At 43.6% G+C, this 24705-nt stretch overlaps 1 protein-coding gene across 8 annotated transcripts in view; it reads right to left on the bottom strand.

Moving 5' to 3' along the window:
• dennd1a (DENN/MADD domain containing 1A) overlaps positions 1-24705 on the bottom strand; it is a 604632-nt gene that overhangs the window by 45530 nt on the left and 534397 nt on the right. For all 8 annotated transcript variants that reach the window (XM_070862693.1, XM_070862695.1, XM_070862694.1 and 5 more), the window contains exon 19: positions 23669-23800. In XM_070862693.1, the coding sequence (XP_070718794.1) occupies positions 23669-23800 (132 nt within the window). The remainder of the gene's footprint in view (positions 1-23668; positions 23801-24705) is intronic.

The following is a 24705-nucleotide window of genomic DNA, read 5'->3' as shown; positions in this document are numbered from 1 at the left end:
CTTGCCACACAAAAAAATTAAAAACCGAAACGTGCAAGGGCAAGTCTAACTAACGGCAGACGCCATTAGATGCTCTGCTACAGCAAAATTTAGCCCAGTTAGTTGCTTTGCTTCTCTGGTCTCCAAAGCTAGAAATGAACGTCTCCTTGGTTGGTTGGCAGTGAAATGTACTGACCCATGTCACAGTGGCAAGCATCTATCAACAGAAGAAAAATAATCCATTGCGTGTGGGGCAGAAACTCAAGAATCCAGCCCCTCTTTGACCAAGCTTTTGGTCACCTATGCTAATTTCTACTTATGTAGCTCGGTGACAAATTTTTTTAAACTCTTAATACTCCTGTGAAGCGCCTTGGGATGTTTCACTACGTAAAAGCGCTATATAAATACAATATAATGTTGTTGTTATGGACTGCTTCGCAGGGCACCAAACCATCTGATGGGCAGATAATGTCACTGCACTTCCACTATGCACAGCCCGAATTTAATTGTATTGAACTATTACGGCATCGTGGGCCACCCTGACCTGCGAGAGGATACCACCGCAGGTCGGGACCACTACAACTTCCAGCGTGAGCCGTTCCAGGTGTAGGCCGAGCTGTGTCAAGCCCGTGTAGTGGCTGATGTGCAACAGACACCACGTTAAAAAAATCCACACACAGGCATCTTCCACCCTTGGGAGTTCAGGACTGGAATATCGGGTCCTTCATTGAAACACCTGTGAACTCATCCCTTTTAGTGTGGAAGCAAGTCATCCTCGTTCGAGGAACCGCCTATGATGACTGAACTAAATCTCTGCAAAAAAGAGAAAATACCAAAAATACACAGATCAAGTCAACATCCGTAAAGGGAATGGATATGTTAATGTTGTACTTTGTTAGAATTTTACTTGAGTAGAAATGGGAACTTAAATGCGAAGTTTATGTTGCCTCTTGTTACACCACAGAAACAAACACAGCCATTAGATTGCTTTAGCTCTCACTGCATTTACCGTATTAGCTCATCGATAGCCAGCTTTAGCAGCCCATGCACAACAATGCTGCTGCGAATATAATCATAGGACCTGAAGAGGACTGGTTCAAAGAAAATGAATTGCAGCATTTTTTCCTGATATTAACCTGCAGTTTTGGAGAATCATATTTTCTCTGACATTTTCTTTCCTGCCCCTTCATTTATCTTTTATCTGCTTGCACACAACTGCTTGCCTCCTTGAGCTGGGAAGATGACCATGACTACTCAGCAATTTCTTGTACCAGCGCTGCTCCTTGTTTAAGCTCAGTCGACAGGAGGTATGTACCCTGAGGAAATAGTGGACAGAGTGACCATTCTAAACCCCCACGACGATTTACTTCATTAAGGTCCAGTACCTCACATAGTGGCCCGCCTCACAACTGATGACAAAGATACCCCTATCCGCACCATTAACAAAAATGTTGTATGGATTCCTTCTCCTTCAGCTACAGTCAGTAAGGAGGTACTAAGCTAGGCCCTGGCTGGACAAACTGTGAGCCATTAAAATAAAAACTCATTATCAGTATATGGGATATTACAGAAAGCACCTGCAAAATCCCACTTGTATTGGTTAGTCAAATACTTGTGTCAGCATGAACAAATCACCTTACTTCACTTTTTTTTGAAAATGTTTTAATTAGTAGTTGACAAATGCTTTTTCATGCAAAAAAGAATATACATCAGCAATAACAGATAAATAGGTCAACATCGTTTTTTTCTTCAGACTTAATCTATGAATGTCAAAAACTCAGGGAACATGCAACTAACCAATTTGTACTGACTACACACTAGTCCTGTAATATCTGTTTGACAGGAATGACATTTTCCACTGCTTAGGACAGAAATCCTGTAACATTTTTATTCATGGCAGTGCATGCCCTTGTAATGATCAGCTCTGGCCGATCTGCTTACTGCAGCAGCCCTGCAGCCCTCCGAGAACAAATAAGCATTGGTGGTGCCAGCAGTCCAACCTCCTTATTAAACACCACCAGGCTCCTAACGAAGTGCAACTGCTGGGAATTGAGAGAGTAAAACCCTCAAGGGCACCTCTGGCACATGACTGCTTGCATAATTTTTAACTTCTCAAGAACTAGGCAGCTGACGATCTAGCATTTTCAATCTAAGGTAAGATTGTGCAGTTTCACTGTTACTGATTTTACATTTGTGTCAATAGTGCAGAATGCATTTTACGAATCAATGATGAAAGTTTAATGTTTATTAATAATTGACTTTTATAACGGTCAGTCATTCAAACAATAATCCTTACTAAGTCATGCTAAAACCAGTATTTCAAACAATAATCTGTAGTAAGTTATACTAAAAGCACTAAGTATGATTCTTAAACTTGCTTTCTGGCTCTTGAAGTTGTGTATGGAACAGCTTGTAGATTGATAAAGTTCACCATGTCATTTTCCAGTGGTCACTTGTCTGGAACATGCATATATATTTGAATTATTACATTGGTAGAGAATACTTATATTGAAAGTGCTCTCCCCTACACTATATTAATTGTTTGTTTTCAAAAGAGGTAGGGAATCGACCACGGTCACGTTCAACGCAATTGGGAACTTCTGATTTTTACTGGTATGGAAGTCAACTTTTTATGAGAAACTCTACCAGCTCTTATAATGTATATTAGATCCAAGACTGCAAATGCTGTTATTACTGAGGACAAGCTGAATACAGACCCAGAATCGTGTCCTCCATAAACATCATGGGGTAGATTTTTGTCTGGGCCCATTTTGCGGCCAAACCATATTTGGGGAGAGCTGTCAGCAGCAGTCGCCGCCTTTACAGGCAATTTGCCAATGAGAAAAGTCACTTTCACAATGCCTGCCTCGCTGGCAGCAGCTATCAGGCAAGACAGACCACACCTGGAGCATTGTGAGCAGTTCTGAGCACCATACCTCAGGAAGGAGATGTTGGCCTTGGAGGGAGTATAGCGTAGGTTTACCAGAATGATACCCAGACTTCAAGGTTTAAGTTATGAGGACAGATTAGGATTGTATTCCCAAAAATTTAGAAGGTTAAGGGGTGATCTAATCAAAGTTTTCAGGATATTAAGGGGAATAGATAGGGTCGAGAGAGAGAAATTACTTCTGCTGGTTGGGAATTCTAGGACTGGGCGGAATAGTCTAAAAATTAGAGCCAGACCTTTCACAAGTGAGATTAGGAAACACTTCTACGCACAAAGTGTGGTAGAAGTTTGGAACTCTCTTCCGCAAACAGCAATTGATGCTAAATCAAATGTTAATTTTAAATCAGAGATTGATAGCTTTTTGTTAACCAAAGGTATTAAGGGATATGGTATACCTACAAATGGGCCCAACGTCTGCTAAATTGGTATGCTTTGCACCCATTTTGTGCCTGAAAATCCACCCATAAAGATTGGAGTCATGCACTTCTTTTTTGGTCAGTGAGATATAAAGCTGATGACCATCATCAGATCTAGCATAATACATGATCTGGAGGATGTTACAAGGCAGTAACATATCAAGGGATTGAGCTGATGTCATAAACTACAAGAAGCGTTACCAATGTCTTCTCAACTCCCACGACTACCATGAATAAAAATGTCTCAGGATTTCCATCCTAAGTACTGGAAAATATTGTTCCTGTCAGACTTGTGTGTAAATATACTCCAATCCATATATTATAACATATAGAGATTTCTCATATTTTCCCATATAGTGCCTTACACTATAGCTTCTATTGGTTAAGTGAGATACTCAACATCATTCTGGGGCTTTGCCAACCTTAAGACTGCACAGAGCCATTTAAAAAATTGTAATTAACTGCCCCATTGTTAGAGCTCTGAGAACTTACACCCTCACATCACTTTTGTTCAGAAAGCTCAGTTTTATTATCACTCAGACAGAATTTTTCATTCTTAATTGATGAAACACATTATAGGTTAGAACATTTTCACAGCACTAGGGAGCTTGTAATAGCCTCCCAACAGTACGCCGTTGCTTCTTTCTGGGCGAGTGGAAAAGCCAAGGTAAAAAAGAAATGAAGTGGGAGCGAGAGAAGAAAAATATCTTGTTCAGTTAGGCAGGCACCCAATGTACCTATAATCAATAGCTAGGTGCCCAGGGCACGTGGCCAGCTATGAATGTTGAGCCCTGTCTTCAAGAAGAGCATAACTCTCCAAGAAATTATCTTTGTGAAAAGTGTAGCAAAGCTGAATATGGCACGCAAGGCAGTATTCACAGGGTTGCGTGAGTGAAATGCTATTGAGTTGAAGATTATTTTTTACTCTTTTGGGAGCGGTGAGGTACAGGAGAGTACTGCATTAGTTTTCTCTCGGAAGGTTTACCAGAACTGTATAGACTACTGTCCAGTAAATGGTTACGTGCTTAATACTTCATTTAATCCTTTAGAAATTTACAGCGCAGAAGGAGGCCATTTCGGCCCATCGTGCCCGCGCCGGCCGACAAAGAGCCACACGGCCCTCGGTCAACAGCCCTGAAGGTTACATATGAACCTATCAACAATGGCGAACAGGTGAAGAGCATCCGGCCCAACCAGTCCGCCACACACAACTGCGATACCTCACCCAACCAGTCCACTCCACCCGGAGCCATGTGATCTCCTAGGAGATCCCTTGTCTTATAATTACAGGTAGGATGTGACTCAGGACATATGAATCCGCTCATTCAACAGTGCACTGTCTGACATTTGTCACTCTATGAATGGATGATGAGATATTAGCATAAATTTGCCACTTCCACACTCAAACGAATATGGATTTAATGCCGGCTATACCACTAGTGCCAATTCTCTGACCCGTGGTCTTCGAGCACTGCTCCCCAAAGGTAGCATATGAATTTACCCGATTATGTATGTTTATATGTTCATATTATTTTTTTAAGTAAGTAATTTCAAACAAAAGTTAGTTATCTTTTCCTTAAAAAAGATCACATTTCATTTGCCCACAATATTATTCTTGTAAAGCCTCCCTCCGACACACACACAAAGTCCAAGTAACTGATAACTTTTGCTGCGTTTTTGCAGCACAAAATTGCTGCTGGATAAAAAGGTTCCTGATGAACAGCCTAAACAGCATAACTGTGTGGCATTCAGCCACATTTAGTAGATACATTACATAAGTACCCCCTGCCTGATAGGAATGGAGCTTATTTACTTCATTTATATATACAGGTAGCAGAACATCACAAAGCGGATCTTTAAGACAGGATTATTCTGGCAGGTAAAATGTTTCTTAAATCGATGATCATAGGACACACAAAAAAATGAAGTATGTCCCATTGAAAACATTGTGTCTTCCATCCAACTCCCCCATCTCCCACTGCAGCAGTTATATCCATTCAATTACCATAAGCCAACAACGTTGCCAGATGTTCCGCTGATTTTTCTTGGTATTTCACAAGAATGAGTGCAGTTAAACAACCCCCTTAAGCAGCTAGTCACCTCAACCACTTGTTAAGGATAACAATTACATGACATAGCTGAATATTGCTTTTTGATCACTGACTCTGTCCCCTTCAATATAAATCCAAAATCAAGAAGGGGCAGAGAAAGCTACCACTTTCATTCTAACATCTGTGGAAGTAAAAAAAAAAATGCCAACCACCATTTTTGAAAGATCATTACAGTTGATGGTGAGTTATATTTGTACAATCACCTGTGCTCGCCGACCAACATTGGGTCCCGGTCCAGCAATGCTTCAAATTTAAAATTCTCCTCCTTGTGTTCAAATCCCTTCATGGCCTCGCCTCACCCCATCACTGTAACCTCCCCGAGAATCTGCTCCCTCCAATTCTGGCTTCTTGTGTATCCCTGATTTCCTTTGCCCCATCATTGGTGGCTGTGCATTCAGCTGTCTAGGCCCTAAAGCTCTGGAATTCCCTCCCTAAACCTCTATCTCTCACTCTTCCTTTAAGATGCTCCTTAAAACCTATTTCTTTGACCAAGCTTTTGACAACCTGTCCTAATATGTCCTTATGTGACTCGGTATCAATTTATTGTCTGATAACACTCCTGTAGAGCACCGTGGGATGTTTTACGATGGTAAAGGCACTATATGAATGAAAGTTGTTGTTGTATAACTGTTTAGAATAAACTTCCTCTTGAACTGCTTCTCATTAACAAAATTAATATAAACATGTGCTTTAAAAATTAAAATGTGAATTAATTCAACATATCCATGGCAAGTTCTCTCCATGTTATAAGAATAACAGCTGGTAAAAATTTTAATGGAAAGCCCAACTACCAAAGCCTCAGTCAAGGATTATATAACAATGATGTATCACTCCAGAGATGTGATATTGGGACTGAGCCAGAAGCAATTTGAATTCAGTTGCACAGTCTGTTGTATTATTTGCAGTTTTGACTAGTTACTGCTGGGATGCTCTCTAACTATGACAATATGCTGCATGTGTTCGGAGGTCAGCAGAGACAAGTCCTTTGAGAACACCAGTCTCACTTTTGTACTAATGTATTTATTTTTAAATACAAGATTACAATAATTGAGTTTATTTAATGAATATTGTGAATTATTTAACAGTTCCATAATCCACATTTTGTTATATGTGATAGAAGAATGTAAACATTTTTGGAAGCTTTATTTAGTTCTCACAGGCTTAGTAAATATTCTGTCATGGAATCCATTGCTCAAAAATGTTAAACATTTTCACTGGATAATCGTGTTGGAAAAATGATTAGCAAGTAAGATTTTTTTTTAAAACTCACTTAGATTACCTGAATCTTTGAAAACCTGTCAAACTTTACAGAGGAAATATTCTGAATAAAAATAAAATATTTCCTGGAATAGCTGAGTGGCAAACTAAGAGTATGAGCATGTGTGTGAGAGAGACACATTTGAAGTGCTGATCTCCTGTGTTTATCAGCTTGCATAACCTGGTAAACCAACTCACTCCTGACTAACTAGAGCTTTGAATTATATAGTTCCATTGTAAACTTATTAAACTTTGTCAATTCTGTGATTATGGAAGACATGCCATAGACACGAAGGCATTTAAAATATAATACACAAGCGATCTTGTGTCATAATCAACAAGAAATAAATTGATGAGCAGATCACAAGTGACAGTCAGCAAATCCTTTGGGCAAACACGTGATATTCTATTTAAACCATGAAATTGTCACCATATACCATCACTTTGAACCTTTTGTTTCAATTTTTTTTTTTAGAGAAAATAATTTTTTTTGATGTGGATGCTCAGTTCAACAGAAGGTAGCGAACAGATCCATGTGATCACAACAAAAATGTGTCACTGGAAAGTTGTAAGGCACCAAGTAGCTCCCAGTCAGATCTGCACTATCAGAGCCCTGGGTAGCTATTATTCAATGGTTCCTAGGGCAATTTTCATGGCATTGTCACTAAGCTTACAGTGGGAAGGTATCACAGAAACATTCATTTAACTCAACTGGAATTGTACTGGAGAGATTTCAAATGAATGGTATTCATTTGAATTGCTATATAATCCCATATATTACAAACAGCAACACACATACTGGTTTCTCCCAATCCTTCCATATTCCTGAATTTAATGAATGAAAACTGCTGGTCAAAAGCAGTAGACACTTTGTGCAACTCTTCGGTGATAAATGGAGACAGAGGATTTCCTGCATGCTTAGTTTGTATCTGTTTTTGGACTTGTGTGATAATTGTTATCTCCTAAACGATGTGGTTTGAGACACAACCTTGGGTAGCTCAAAATCAGTGCAATGAACTGCCATTTCAGTCAATAGTAGAAGGTAGATAGCTGCTCGAGGCATAGCATTAAATTGATCTTCCTGGATGATACCTGTGTACCAGTGCGACAAGAATTGATTTTATCCAAGTCAGGAAGCGTGGGGCCAAATAGGAGGGTGGTTAGCACCATTATAGTATTAGACACAAGTTGGATTCAAAGTTATATATCTCAGTGGTGGCTGAACTGTCCATATTATCTTCATTGAAGGAGCAGTCTCCCTTGCAGCCTCCTCACACAGAGAGATTAAAAGTTCATATAATTATCGGACATATGTTGAGGTGGGTCAACTTCAGTGCAAATTCTGTATTTCAGACATGCAATTATCCTATCAGTTTGTGAAATTTTATTGGATACAATTAGCACTCCAAAATTGGAGTAGGTACAACCTTTACTTTTCAAGATATCTGGCTGACATATTTTTCAAAAATCTACATGGACCAAACAAAGTTGCTGCCCTATGTACTGGAGATTGCTGAATCACATGCCATTGTGCATAGTCTCCCTGAAGTGCCAGTACACATTTTCTTACATAAACCTTGTCTCTTTTTGAAGAGCAATGTCTAATTTTCAAAGAATATTGATATTCAGATCACAATATGAATGACAGATCTGCAGAATGGAAAACGATTGTGAACAGATGCAGTTTTCAGTTGTATGTATAGATGCAAGGTAAAGGCAATAGAAACAGCATTTCTTCTTCATGTGCTCCATCCAAGCAAACAAGTCCACTGGCATTTGGGTTGTAAATGTGCCTGCTGATTGAATATGAAAATGGCAAAAAAAGCAGCAGGAAAATTTTTAGCTTTTTGTCCCTTCCCCCTTTAGACAAACTGTCATGCAATGCAGAAGAGCACAGTGTATAGGACAGCTTTCAGCAGGCTCGGTTAGAGATAGCTGATTAAGAATGTTCAACCAACAGCAAACTGCAGGCCGTTCCAGTGAAAATAAATAGACTTTATGCAAATGTGTTTGTCACTTTGACAGCATGTCTCAATTAAGGCATCTCACTGCTGTTGGTTAGATCTACTTCTGCAGTTGTATCAGCGAACCTACTGTATTAGAAAAACATAGGGCTTGACCCTAATCCACATGCATGCATTTTTAAAATTCTGTCTTGCTTGTGCACACCAGGATAACATTGGCAGATGTGTTAAGCAGTTGACAAATGATGAAAAACAGCCTGTCTCATCATTTGCAAAGGAAAGCTTTAAAATATTATAACTACTGTCTTCAGCTTCTAATAAACCTTGCAATTCTGCATTGGGAAAATATTTTGTGGTCAGATTTTCCTGCTTGTATACCTATTGCTACTTATAGAATCTAATTTGCATTTTATAAAGTTACACCTTTCAACAGCACTAACATATGTATGGGCTTCAACAAACTTGACGGCATCAAGCCACATCAGTTTTCAATACAATTTTATTGCTCTCTCTTCACTTTTACATGTAAATTACATTCTATATTTCATGGCAGCTAGTAAATTAAACATCAAATAAAAATGTTAAAGAACATTTGAATAAGTACGTCAAATAATACAAATCAACCATGGAAAGAAAGTCAATTAGTGAGATCCAGTTTTGTGTGCATCCTTGGTGTGTATCTATGTCTCTCGTGCACATTTATGTGTCCAGGTCTCATGTGCTGTGGTCAGTCTTGCACAGAAATAAACTGAACAGGCAAACACATGCATACATGTAAAGATGAACACAGCCCACTGCTCGATTCATATACACAAATAATGGACTAAAGCTAAAATCGCGAAGAGTGAAATGCACAAAACAAAATACACACATTTGCTGGGCCCAGATTGAGTTCCTGGCAATGAAAGATAATGTGCACAAAACATGAACTGCGACCAGTACCTCTCCAAATTCACTGATCAACATACCTGACGGGGAAATGAAAAGTCAGCAGTATTGCACTATTAAAAAAAAACTTGCATATTTTTCTTAATTGTATTTATTGTGTTCCTAACACAGATGAGACTGCACACAGGGAGGTTAAAGTAACAGTGACCGCAGTCTTTATTAAGACACTCCAGAGTGAGGAACAGGCCTTAGGGGCTGGCTTTTATACAGTGCTCCCAAGGGATGCTGGGATCCCTTGGGACTTCAGGGGATGAGCTCCCTGGTGGCGGAACATGGGAGTGCGTGCTTTACAGATACACAACATCACTCCCCCCACAAAGTCAAAGTGAAAACTATTTACAAGGTGAGGCGGTCGGGAGCCTTTCTTTCCCTGGTGGACCGCCTCGGTCTGTTCTGGTGTGTTGGCTGTGCCCTCGCTGGGCTGGTGTGTTGTTGGTCCTGCAGGGCTGCTAGGTGAGCCTGGTCTTGCTGGGCTGCTGGGTTCGATTTCCTGGTCCGGAGTGGTGTTGTTGACCTTTGGGTGTGTGTTGTGGGTTCGAAAAAGGTGGTGTTTGCTGTGAGTTGTTCAGGGCAGTCTGTGAACCGCAGCCTCGTTTGGTCCAGGTGCTTTCTGCAAATTTGTCCATTGTCTAGTTTGACTACAAACACCCTACTCCCTTCTTTAGCTATCACCGTGCCCGCGATCCACTTGAGACCATGTCCATAGTTTAGCACATACACAGGGTCATTCAGATCAATTTCCCGTGACACAGTGGCGCGACCATCGTTTACATTTTGTTGCTGCCGCCTGCTCTCTACCTGATCATGCAGGTTGGGGTGAACCAGCGAGAGTCTGGTTTTAAGTGTCCTTTTCATGAGTAGCTCAGCTGGGGGCACTCCTGTGAGCGACTGGGGTCTCGCGCGGTAGCTGAGCAGTACTCGGGACAGGCGGGTTTGGAGTGAGCCTTCTGTGACTCGTTTAAGGCTCTGTTTGATTGTTTGTACTGCCCGCGCTGCCTGCCCATTGGAGGCTGGTTTAAATGGTGCCGAGGTGACATGTTTGATTCAATTGCGGGTCATGAATTCTTTAAATTCGGCACTGGTAAAACATGGCCCGTTGTCACTGACCAGTGGGTGGCAAACATGGCCCTCAGGCTTTCAATGGTGGCGGTGGCGGTGCTTCCCGACATTATTTCACATTCAATCCATTTTGAAAAAGCATCCACCACCACCAGGAACATTTTACCGAGAAACAGGCCCGCAGAGTCGACATGGATCCTCGACCATGGTCTGGAGGGCCAGGACCACAAACTTAGTGGTGCCTCTCTGAGCACATTGTTCAACTGAGCACACACACTGCATTGCCGTACACAGGACTCTAAGTCAGAGTCGATACCGGGCCACCACACATGGGATCTGGCTATCGATTTCATCATTACTATACCCGGGTGTGTGCTGTGGAGATCCGAGATGAATGTCTCCCTGCCTTTTTTGGGTAGCACTATGTGGTTACCCCACAACAGGCAGTCTGCCTGAATGGACAGCTCGTCCTTTCGCCGCTGGAACGGCTTGATTAGCTCCTGCATTTCAATGGGGATGCTGGCCCAGCTCCCATGCAGTACACAGTTTTTTTTAACTAGGGACAGCAGAGGATTTTGGCTGTTCCAAGTCCTAATCTGGCGGGCCGTGACAGGTGATTTATCATTTTCAAACACTTCCATGACCATCAACAAGTCTGCGGGCTGTGCCACCATCAACAAGTTTGCGGGCTGCGCCATTTCCACCCCCGTGGTGGGCAATGGTAGCCGACTGAGAGCATCCGCACAGTTCTCGGTGCCTGGCCTGTGGCGGATGGAATAGTTATAAGCTGATAGCGCGAGTGCCCACCTTTGTATGCGGGCTGAGGCATTAGTATTTATCCCCTTGTTTTCAGTGAACAGGGATATGAGGGGATTGTGATCGGTTTCCAGCTCAAATTTGAGGCCAAACAGGTACTGATGCATTTTCTTTACCCCGAACACACATGCTAATGCCTCTTTCTCAATCATGCTGCAGGCCCTCTCGGCGTTAGACAAGCTCCTGGAGGCATAGGCGACAGGTTGCAACTTCCCCGCAACGTTAGCTTGTTGTAATACACACCCGACTCCGTACGCCGACGCGTCACATACTACTAGCACAAGTCTTTTACACGGGTTATAAATACAAGCAGCTTGTTGGAGCATAAAATATTTATGGCTTTCTCAAAAGCAATTACTTGTTTTTTTCCCCAAAACCAGTTCTCACCTTAACGCAATAACACATGTAGGGGCTCTAAGAGGGTGCTTAACCCTGGTAGGAAGTTACCAAAATAGTTGATGAGTCCCAGGAACGACCGCAGCTCCATGACATTGTGGCCTGCGGGCGTTCCTGATAGCCTCTGTCTTGGCGTCTGTGGGCCGAATGCCGTCCGCCGCGATCTTTCTCCCCAAAAACTCCACTTCTGTTGCCATGAAGATGCATTTCGACCTCTTCAGCCGCAGCCCTACACGATCCAGTCGCTGGAGGGCCTCCTCCAGGTTTTGTAGATGCTCGACGGTGTCCCGACCCGTGACCAATATGTCGTCCTGAAAAGCCCCTGTGCGGGGTACCGACTTGAGTAGGCTCTCCATGTTTCTCTGGAAGATCGCTGCAGCCAACCGAATTCCAAATGGGCATCTGTTGTAGATGAACAGTCCCTTGTACGTGTTCATGCAGGTGAGGCCCTTCGAAGTCTCATTGGGGAGGTGATGCCCTCGCGTTGCAGCCTGTCCAGCTCGATTTCCACTCTCTCCCTCATCATGTGAGGTACCGCTCGCGCCTTGTGGTGAATGGATCGTGCCTCTGGGACCAAGTGGATCCACACCTTCACCCCAAAAAAGTTTCCAATGCCTGGCTCAAAAAGGGAAGGAAATTTGTTAAGAACCTGGGTACATGAGGCCTCATCGACATGTGATAGCGCTCGGATGTCATCCCAGTTCCAGTGGATTTTGCCCAGCCAGCTCCTTCCAAGCAGTTTGGGGCCATCGCCCGGGACAATCCAGAGTGGCAGTTTGTTCTCCGTGCCCTCATAGGTGACCTTGATCATAGCGCTGCCCAGGTCAGTGATAAGCTCTTTGGTGTACGTTCTCAGTTTCGTGTGGATGGGGCTCAGGGCTGGTCTGAGTGCCATGTTGCACCACAGTCTCTCAAACATCTTTTTACTCATGATGGATTGGCTAGCGCCAGCGTCCAGTTCCATGGCTAAGGGTAAGCCATTCAATTTTACATTTAGCTTTATAGGTGGACATTTCGTCTCAAATGTGTGCACCTCGTGTACTTCAGCATCTGCCTCCTCTCTCTCAGGCTCGAAATTGCTTTGATCCACCATGGACTGATCTTCCTCTGCCACGTGGTGGTTAGCAGGTTTTGCAGAGCTTGCAGCTCATCTGCAAGCTCATTGGAGGTGCCCCATTGTTCCACAGCTCTTGCAAACATACCCTTTGAAGCGGCATGAATAGGCTGAATGGAAGCCTCCACAACGCCAACAAGGTGTGAACTGCCTTGCATTCATCCTTTGTTGGGGACTCTGAGTCATCCGAGGCCTGCTGGCAGTTGCAGACTCGTGGGTTCTGCCCTGTACATTTCTGCTCTCAAACACAGTTCCAGTTAATTTATGAACATTGCTGAGAGATTTGTTTGGTGTTATCACTGGTGGACATAAACGCCTGTGCTATTGCAATGGCCTTACTGAGGGTCAGTGTCTTGACAGTCAAAAGTTTTCGTAGGATGGTCTCGTGGCCAATGCCCAGTACAAAAAAGTCCCTGAGCATTTGCTCCAGGTAGCCATCAAACTCACATTGTCCTGCAAGTCGCCTGAGCTCGGCGACGTAGCTCGCCACTTCCTGACCTTCAGATCGCTGGCACGTGTAAAACCGATACCTCGCCATCAGCACACTCTCCCTCGGGTTAAGATGCTCCCGAACCAGTGTACACAGCTCCTCATATGACTTATCTGTGGGTTTCACCGGAGCCAGAAGATTCTTCATGAGGCTGTAGGTCGGTGTCCCGCAGACAGTGAGGAGGACCGCTCTCCTATTTGCAGCGCTTCCTTCTCCGTCCAGCTCGTTGGCTACAAAGTGCTGGTCTAGCCGTTCAACATAGGCTTCCCAGTCCTCACCCTTCGAGAACTTCTTCAGGATGCCCACAGTTTGCTGCATCTTTGCGTTGGATTCTATACTCGTCGCCAGTTATTGTGTTCCTAACAGATGAGATTGCACACGGGGAGGTTAAAGTAACAGTGACCTCAGTCTTTAATAAGACACTCCAGAGTGAGGAACAGGCCTTAGGGGTCGGCTTATATACAGTGCTCCCAAGGGATGCTGGGATCCCTTGGGACTTCAGGGGATGCGCTCCCTGGTGACGGAACATGGGAGTGCATGCTTTACAGATACACAACAGTATTATATTTTTAAATTAGATGTATTCGAATACCAACCTCTCTATGGGCCCAAATTTCGCTAACCTCTTTTTCTCGCGCCCTCACTCGTCTGCGCGGCTTTTGTCCGCCTCCAAGCACGCCGAAAAAGGACCTTCCTAATTTGGCTGCTCCCCAGCCTCTCCTCCGTTGTGGCGTAGCGTGGCCCAATGGATTGGGGGCGGAGCCAGGGCACAGCACTGAAAACAGTGCCGGGGCCTCTGCACATGCGCGCTAGAGTCTGCGCGCATGTGCAATAGCTCCTGGCAGGCCGTTTCTGCAAACTCGCGCTGCAGGCTGTGTGGGAGGGGCCCGAAGCACGCCGTCCCTAGCCCTGGCCGAATGGGCTCCCTCATTGGCAGCCTGCTGCGTTCCCTAAGGTAGGACTTCTATTTTCTATTTGTTATTTACTGATTGATTTTGGTGCTTTAGGTGCAGGGTTCCTTCTATTTTATTTGTTAATTAATTGCTTATTACTTTTTGTGCTTTGTTTGGTGCTTGGTGGTGCTTTAAATGTAGTTACTTGCGCCGATTCCTGAACTGTAAGAATGGTCTTTCTGTGCGGACAAAAGTGGACACATACGCTGGCCTAAGTTAGGTTAGTACAACTTTTTTCTGGCTAAATTGGCATAACTGGTGTAAGTGGCTGGGAATGCCCCCTTTTGAAAACAAAACTGACCGAACAAAAAACCTAACTAACTCACTTACACTGGTGCAAATTAAATGGCCATATTTGCAACTTAAAAGATACACCAGAAAAATCAAGTTACACCAAAAAAAACGGTGCAACTCATGGGAAAATTTGAAACAAGTTACATTCCACTGACCACCTATTTTGTGCTGCATTAACCAGACTGGATTAGCTATAGACTACTGTTAGAAACGAGAGATACCTGAAACTATATGATTATACTAATGAAACTGTGATATGAAGAATGCAGTGTTTACATGATTATGTTAGAACTGGAAACAAAATATCTCCTCAGGTTGGTGCTAGAATGGCTAATTATAGGCAGTGCCTTGTATCGAGGATGACTTGCTTCCATGCCAAAAAGGAATGAGTTCACAGGTGTTTCAATGAAGGACCTAATATTCCAGGTCCCGAACTACATCTTGGAAGGTGGAAGATGCCTGTGCGTGGATTTTTTTTAACGTGTGGTGGCCATTGCACATCAGCCACCACACGGGCTTGACAGAGCTAGGTCTTGGTCCAGTGGAAAGGATTATCCAAGACTAACTGGAGACCAGCTCTGCTGCACAGACCGAGCGCACGCACGTATCACAGTGTGGGCTGGCCCGTGCTGCCCCTGGGCCCTCGCCTCTTCTGGGCCCCAGACTCATGCCTCTCCTGGGCCCCGGTCACTTCCTTTTTGAAACTCTTGCCGCTCCTTTGCCCCTCCTGCTGTTCCTGCCCGCACTGCAATCAGTGCGGGCAGGAACAGCAGGAGGGATGGCTAAATAGATGCTTGGAATGTGCAAATGTTTTTGTTTCCTGTGGATGTTATAGAATTCTGCACTATGCCAGCCACTATCTGTTGTTTTCAAGTTAAGTCTTCAACTTTGTTTATGTATCTTTAATTTAATCAACTAAGCTCTGTATTATTACTAACAATCAAGTTATAATGCTTAGGTAGAAATTGGAGTTCGCTGAAAATAATTAAAAGTTAATTTTTTGGGGCTGGATTTTTAGCTTTGGCGTTTTTGGGGCGGTAAAGTTTACACCCGGGAACAGTTTGCGCCTCAGTAACATTGGGCAGCTGGGCCCTGAGCCCAAGGGTGTAGTGCAAAGGGAGGCGTTGTACACCTCTCTCGAGACGTTAGGATGAGAAACTCCCGAGCTAAAGAGCCTGGTCAGGAGCGTTCCAAGAGACGCCTTGTGGGGGAGTGGGGAAAACAAAAAAAAAAACACAAAAAAACATTCCCAAAACATTGCCCACGCCACAACACAAATCGCAAAAAAAATTTAAAGAAAAAACAATCACACTTACCTAAGGAGTCCATTACTTACCTCTCTGCAGTCGGTATCGTTGCACTGCCTGATTTCCCAAGCGTTCATTGTGGGGCGCGCTTTGGGGCGTACGTGTCGGGCAAGAGTCAAAACTCGCACCGGTGTCGCAACCAGGGGCGTTACATACCGGCACAGCTCTTCCGGTTGGTGCTGCTCCGCGCCACCGCAAAACCAGACCCGAGGATCCTTGCGGGGCGCTAAAGGCTGACTACCCAGTCAGAACACCTCACCGCTGTCAGTGTCACCGCTCCGGGGTGAAAAACGGAACGGAGAGGAGCCACAAATCCATCCGATTGAGTATAGAAAGACTTAGGGTGGAAGGAATTTAGTTAAGATAAACACAATCTCAGAATAGGTCATAAAGCAGGTATCGACCGATTTAAGTTATATAGCTCTGACTTGGGGCTCATGATTGAAAGAGTACAGAGCTAGGCCTTGTATTAATTATACCCGAGAGGATAGGGACCAGGGAGTAAGACACAAATTCCAAAGGAAATAAACCCCTGAGAAAGTATAAACAGGAGAAACATGTGAACAAGATAATAAGACATCTTTAGGGAGGGCTTTGTTTCAAGAATCGAGAAAAAGAACTCAAAGCCCCATTGGGTACTGAGGGGACGAAATTTCCCAGTGCCGCGTTTGGAGGCGGTAACCTTCCAAGGCCAGGACATTTATCGTCCAACCCGGAAGTTCTGCCCCCGGCACAGAATCCGGCCCTTCCATGGAGGCGGAGCAGTATCGGAGGTGCTCCGCATCTGTGCGGGGGCACTTCTGGGGTGGTAGGGCAGCACTGCATCCAGCGCTGTGCCCCAGAGCCCAGCGTCCCACTGGCAACGTCAAACCTAGCAGAACGCCTCTCCCCTTCAATTAAAGGGGAGGGCCGCTGCGCGCTCTGCAGTCCCTTTGGCGCTTCCACTGGACCACCAGGGATTCCCTCGACCGGGCCAATAGCCCGGCAACTATAAGGCGCAAACAGCCTCCCCTTTAAATAGCGCCCCAGCGGCAGATGTCCGCCAGCTTCGTGACAGGCGAAGCTGGCGGTGACATCGGCCACCGCCCGCGGGGTGCAAACGGATCGGCGTGGGGTGGCATCCGTGCGCACGACGATTACATCATCGCCGTGTGTGCACCAGCCAGGGGCACAGCGCTAACGACACATCACTCCCCAACCCTCCGGGGCAATTTCCTCGTTGCACTCCAGTAACCCCCCCCCTCCCCCGCAGAGGCATTAATAGGGCTATAAAAAAAGGGCAATTTCGCCCCTGAGTTTTTAGGAGAACCTCTATAGGCAAAAATGTCTGGTCAATATCCCATTTCAGGCCCACCCCTAAAAATAGAATATAAGTAACCTCCTGAGGGTACAGATGGTAAAGTGAGAACCATACAGAAGTTGGGTGGGTCGAACACTCTGCGAGAGTGATCCCATGCTTACCGAAGGAGGCTCTAGATGAAAGGAAGAGAGGCTGCTCAGAGAACTGTTAAGTGTGCCAACCATCTGTTCGATCGGCTCCGTATCAGTTACTTGTCACGGTCGTATGATTTTGCTGTATAACTAGTGTGTTCTATTCCGTCTTAAACTCTGATTAAACACAATATACCCATCATATTGGTTTGCATTCGAACCTGAGTATCTAAAATGAGCAGAGATAGCCGTAGAAAGGTGATTTCTAACACTACTACTGACGAATCCTCATGCACAAGTAAAAACCCCAACTCTGAGGCTCAGAATAAACTTTAGAATGGACACTAAGGTTGGGAAAATGGGCAAATTTCACAATCGGACAACAAAATACTTAAAATAAAGGCAGTAGTTAAACAAAACAAGTAATCAACCTTAAAACAAGATGTTATAATCATTCAGTTCAAATTATTTTGTGGTACTCAAGTCCTTTATTTTACTGTAGAATAATTATTCATTTTGCACAATTAAATTATTTCATGCAAAATTATGTTTGCAATAAAAATGTCCTTTGGTCTATCTGGTACCAGCATATTCTACCCCTTATCCTAGCATGTCTGAGTTGAGGAATGCAGTGGCTAAGTCCAATAGTAATTGTTATCTCTCCTTCGCCATGCAGGTGAAACCTTTGTAAGCTTTATATAGCAGCTTCAATTATGTTATTGAGCAAATGCTTTCTATTTCTAAATGGCAACAGTTAATTTTTTTAAGAATTTAGCTGCATCAATCAGCATATTTCCTGTGGCAAAAATTAAATTATACTTTATATTTCTGGGCTCTGGAATCTCAGTGGCCTTGGTTTAACTGTTCTTTAAAATGCAATCTTTACATCCAATGGGAGGGGTTCAAAACTAATCAATAATCTGTTTAGATGTACTGCTGAAAGCTTTTAACAAAGTTCAGAGCAACACAAAACGTGCAACAGAAAAGTTGCTGGTTCTGGCAGAGGATAGGTTTCGAACAATACTAAATGAATACTGGATCAATAAATGTTTTAGAATTTGATGAACCAATACATCCATTAAAATGAACATACACACAGACACACACCTTAAAGTAGGATTGCAGTATTTCAGCAGACCATAGACAGGAAATGTAATGTACAATATGTCATTTGAAACAACTACAAAACATTTTTTTTAATTAAAAAAAGACTCCATCAGTGAACACTCGAGATTATAGGGCCTATGGCCCCAAGTTTCCACATGATTTGCGCCTGATTTTTAGGAGCATCTGGTGGAGAACGGACTATCTTAGAAATCGCAATTCTCCACATTTTTTTTTCTGCAGTTCTAGTCAGTTAGAACAGTTTCACTTTGGAACAGAATTTTTTCTTCAAAAGGGGGCGTGTCCGGCCACTGACGCCTGATTTCAAAGTTTCCACAGTGAAAACGTACTCCAAACTAACTTAGAATGGAGCAAGTGAAGATTTTTGTAGAACTGAAAAAGCCTTGTCTACACATTAAAAAATCAGGCGCAGGTTACAAATTAGGTGTCCAGAACGAGGTGGGGGGGGGGAAAGGGAAGTCATTAAATTCTACAATCAATCCTTATTTATACTTATACAAATAAATCCAACCTGAATAAAAATTTATAAGCAAAAAAAAGATTAAATAAACCATCTTCCTACCTGTGTGAAAGTGCTTCAGTCAGGGAGAATGCTGCAGGAAGCCTCACAAGTTGAGGCAGCCGTTCGTTCCCGACGGCAGGGGGGGGGGGAAGGAGGCAGCCGTTCTTGACGGCGGGCGGGGGGAGGGAGGGAGTGCGGGCCCGACTGACCGACCGCAGCGGGGAGGGGGGGGGAGGGAGTGCGGGCCCGACCGACCGAATGCAGCGGGGGGGAGGGGGGGGGGGGGGAGAGAAGGCAGCTGTTCCTGACGGCGGGAGGGAGGGAGTGCGGGCCCGACCAACCGAAGCGGGGGGGGGGGGGGGGGGGAGGCAGCTGTTCCTGATGGCGGGAGGGAGGGAGTGTGGGCCCGACCGACCGCAGCGGGGGGGGGGGGGGGGGGGGGAGGCAGCTGTTCCTGACGGCAGGCGGGGGGGGGGGGGAAAGGAGACAGTGAGAAGGCTGCAGGAAGCCTCACAAGTTGAGCAGCCATTCCCGACGGCAGGGGGGGGGAAACGGCTGCCTCAACTTCTGAGGCTTCCTGCAGCCTTCTCACTGCTGCAAGAAGCCTCAGTGCTGATGGCAATGTGCTTTTATTAAAAAATGTTCAAAAATTAAACAGCTACAAAGAACTACAAAAATGGCCGAGTGCCAATGTTTTCCTTCACACTGCGCGTGCGCGAACGCTCCAACGTACACGCGCAGGGTTGCCGGCAGGAAAAAAATGAATTTAAACGGTACCCGCCCCCTCCCACTTACAAAATCGGCGCGAGTGGTAGGCTCCGCCCCCTGGGCGCCATGCCAAGCTGCCATGGAGCTGCAGGGCGCTGCAGAATCGCGCGTTTTTTTTCCAGCGCCGTTTTCGGCGCGAAAAACAGGCGCCCAGCTCGGAGGGGCACCCGTTTTGTAGCGTGTGGAAACTTGGGGCCTATATCTGCACATACAATAGGTTCGAAGAAAGAGCTCGCACAAGAAACTGGGTAGTAAAGTTATAACCACCTCTTTGATCTGGGTTTGACTTGAGTCAAGGACTAATGATGAATGAGTCATCTGTTTCTGTCAGTTGTTAAAAGATATTAAATGAAATGAGTTATGCAGTTTCAATCCCTTTCTCAGTAGACATTAGACAGTAGCAGAAAAGTGTGCATAAACTAGGCAGTAATGCTTTCTTCCCCAGAAAGGCTATTGCACAGAAGGTGTTTGAAATTTAAATGCAGCTGAGATACGAGATAGATTTATCCTGTAATTATCATCCAATTGAATACACCAATCTATGATATTAAGAACATAAGAAATAGGACCAGGAATAGGCCATACGGCCCCTCGAGCCTGCTCTGCCATTCAATAAGATCATGGCTGGTCTGATCATGGACTCAGCTCCACTTCCCTCCCGCTCCCCATAACCCCTTATCGTTTAAGAAACTGTCTATTTCTGTCTTAAATTTATTCAATGTCCCAGCTTCCACAGCTCTCTGAGGCAGCGAATTCCACAGATTTACAACCCTCAGAGAAGAAATTTCTCCTCATCTCTGTTTTAAATGTGCAGCCCTTTATTCTAAGATCGTGCTCTCTAGTTCTAGTCTCTCCCATCAGTGGAAACATCCTCTCTGCATCCACCGTCAAGCCCCCTCATAATCTTATACATTTCGATAAGATCACCTCTCATTCTTCTGAATTCCAATGAGTAGCAGCCCAACCTACTCAACCTTTCCTCATAAGTCAACCCCCTCATCCCCGGGATCAACCTCATGAACCTTCTCTGAACTGTCTCCAAAGCAAGTATATCCTTTCGTAAATATGGAAACCAAAACTGCATGCAGTATTCCAGATGTGGCCTCACCAAAACCTTGTATAGCTGTAGCAAGACTTCTCTGTTTCTATACTCCATCCCCTTTGCAATAAAGGCCAAGATACGTCACAAGATACACCATCCACTTTCTGTACAAAAAACATTCTTGCGTTCTTTCACCTAGTGTGACAATCCTTGATCACATTCTTTTCCTTTTAAAATCCATTTCAATTTCTGTTTGATAGCCAAATTCCCAAATTGATCATTTTCAGCAGACTCTTCATTGCAACTAATTTGAGAGTTCTCTATGCTTTGACAGCATTTTATGTCATTACACCTTAGCAAGAATGGGGAAGGAGGACAGGAAGAAGCGGTTGAAATCGAACTGAAAACTATTAAACCTACTTTAATTCGTTCAATAGTTTGGGTGATATTTCTACGAGGTTTGTATGTGTCAACACATTCTTAAATCGTGATTGTTTAAGAAGAAATGCCTGTATTTCAACAGATTTTCTTTGTTAAATCTTTAGAGACATATAGATATTGAAAGTTCCTTGTAAAACAAATCTAATAATTAATTAAGGATGACATAAAAGCAAATTATACTTTTGATTTCTTACAATTAACGAAGGAAATGTATTAACAAAGCTCATTTTGCAATAGTCATAAACAGTAGGTTTAACTATTCCATTGATAGCTGCCAAAAAGTACATTAGATAGTGAAGAGTTCCTACACTGGTAATGAAATCACGACTATATTATCATCCAGTTCACTTTCTACATCCAGTATTTTATATTAATTCAGTAGCATGGCTCACATTATGGCCTCACTAAGAACTAACAATGAGTAGCGATTTAAAAAAAAGGGGAAAACATGTAAATACTGGAAATCTGAAATAAAAACAGGAAATGCTGGAAATACACAGCACATCAGTCAGTATCTGTAAAGAGAAAAGATGTTAACAGCTCTGTATAAATGCTTCTTGTTGTTGTCGCTGCTGCCTCCAAAAACCTGTCCCAGATAAATTAAACCATATACTTTAGATATCATAAAACTCCACTCTCTTTCCACATTTCCCCCACAATTAAAACTCTTTCTGAATAAAAGGTCACACAGATCTTGAAATTCATGTTCCAAAAGCTATTTTTGTATGGAATGAGAGAAGTCCCTGTTGAACTTGCAGCACTCTCATTTTAAAACATGACACATATTGCCTACAGTCCTAAGAGAATTTTGTCAGCCACTGCCCTGTCATCATCGGGTTTTTCTATATATACATTAAAGTGGCACGTAATTTTTAAACAAGTAAAAACAGATGAATAACTTCACTAGAATTTGAATATACACACTTTTTGGATTTTCACATACAAACACGCAGTGTCAGATAATTAAACAGTCTGTGTCGGCATGCTGCAAGACCTGGTCAACATTCAGGCTTGGGCTGAAAGTGGCAAGTAACACTGGCATCACGTAAATGTCAAGTAATGACCAACTCCAACAAGAGAGAGCCTGAACACCTCCCCTTGACACGCAACGGCATTAACATTGACGAATTCTCAACCATCAACCTCCTGGGGATCACCATTGACCAGAAACTCAACTGGACCAGCCACATAAATGCTGTGGCTACTAAAGGTCAGAGGCTGGGTATTCTGTGGCGAGTGGCTCACCTCCTGACTCCCAAAATCCTCTCCATCACTTAAAAGGCACAAGTTAGGAGTGTGATGGAATACTTTCCACTTGCCTGGATGGGCGCAGCTGCAATAAGAAGCTCAACACCATCCAGGGCAAATAAGTCCACTTGATTAGCGCCCCATCCACCAGCTTAAACATTGACTCCTTCCAGCACTAGTGCACCATAGCTGCAGTGTGTACTACCGACAGGATGCTCGTCAGCAATTCGCCAAGGATTCTTCAGCAGCACCTCCCAAACCCGTGATCTCCACCACCAAGAAGGACAAGGGCAGCAGACGCATGGGAACACCACCACCTCTAAGTTCCCCTTCAAGTCACACACCATCCTGATTTGGACATCTATCATCATTCCTTCATCATCGCTGGGTTAAAATCCTGGTATTCCCTCCCCAACAGCACTGTGGGAGCACTTTCCCCACATGGACTGCAGTGATTCAAGATAAAGGTTCACCACCACCTTCTCAAAGACAATGAGGGATGGGCAATAAATGCTGGCCTTGCCTTGCCAATGAGAATGAATAAAAAAAAGTTTATTTCGACTGCAAATGCTAACCTCTGATATAATACGAGTAGTGATGGCTTGATGTGTGCATGTTCTCACTGTGAGATCCCACCAGTGGATTGGGCTTTGCAAAACAGTTGTAATGCAGTCATTAATTCTGCACTTTTTTGATGAGGCACGCTGCAGTTTTTACATAAAACTTATTTCCATTATCAACTTCAATACTTAAATAAGTTCTTCATAGGATAACTGATTCATAATTATTAGAAGGAACAGAATGGCATAGAAACAAAGGAAGAAAGCAGCTAGAGTGCTCGTGGCGATTAAATAGGGAAAAGCAAAGAGCACGGTAAATGGAAGAAAAATGAGAGAAATGTCATAAAAGGAATGACTTCATTTATCTGCGATGTCTCCCAAATAAAGCCCTAAAAAGCAGCAAAAATAAAACAAAATGCCACTTTTAGTGATTACATAAATTGCTCTGGTTTTTGTAGTAAGGTCACTCAATGCATAGATTGGACAATTTAACGACATACCTGCCCAAAGTGCACGGTTATTGGTCGCCGGTCCTCTCGTTGCTTGCCTTCTTTCTTCTCAGACAGGGGGGATGCGGTGCTCTTCTGGTGGATATCATCTCCTGCCACCGTGTAGCCATTTTCTGCCATTTCCTGCATGGTAGGAAAATGTGATTTGCACGGCCAGGAACATTCCTGATTAAGGATAAGGGGCAGAGAGGAGGTACTACGGGAAAAGGCTGTCTAAGCATTATGATGTTAGGAACATAAAGAAAAGTACAAAAATAAATCACAGTCAGTGACGTATCAATCACTTACTGCAAACAAAGACATAACTTTATAAATTGCCAGAGTGAAATAGAGAAGAACAATTCATTAATCAATGATTGACTTCTCTCATTGCACACCAAGGAAGATTGAGTTGTTCACTGAATGTGCAGTATTGGATCCGAAATGTTCATACCCACTTTTAGCAAGTTTAGACTGACACCAAAATAATTGTTGTAGCTAATGTGAGTCTTACCAGTTTACATGCCACTGTTGCCTCGTTCTCATCAAGAACTGGGGTGGACGCAAGATGAAAATAACTCCGGCATTGACCTGTCGGACCAAATTACCTGTTTCGATGAGGCTTCAGGAGCAGTGAGGCATTCTATTTATACAACAGGTAACTAAATTTAGCTTAGTTGTTTTTTTGAAAGCATTATTCTGAACTATAAGTGAAGAAATGGAATCTTGGATAGGTTTAAAGTGACTGCATGGTTTGATTTGGTCACCGGGTTCTCAGGTGCATACTGCCCTCAAACTATCTGGATGTTGGGGAGTCTTTGGAGAAATATGGGCCTCAAACCTGATTGTCAGAGGGCAGTGATATCGAGGAAGATACCACTGTGTAAACTGTTTGTAGTATGGAAGCAAGTTTCTAATAAGTTTGTAACAATGGAAGATTTTTTTTAAATGTGGGAAAGATATATTTTTAAGTGTTAAATTAGGCATTTAGGCAAACTTCAAAACGTAAGGAATGTGTGTAGGTGGTTTGAATGCAACATGAATAGATT

This window comes from Pristiophorus japonicus, chromosome 20 (genome assembly GCF_044704955.1).
Source record: "Pristiophorus japonicus isolate sPriJap1 chromosome 20, sPriJap1.hap1, whole genome shotgun sequence".
NCBI lineage: Eukaryota > Metazoa > Chordata > Chondrichthyes > Pristiophoridae > Pristiophorus > Pristiophorus japonicus.
Note: the sequence above shows the minus strand (reverse complement) of the source record. Positions and strands in the feature narration are given on the sequence as shown.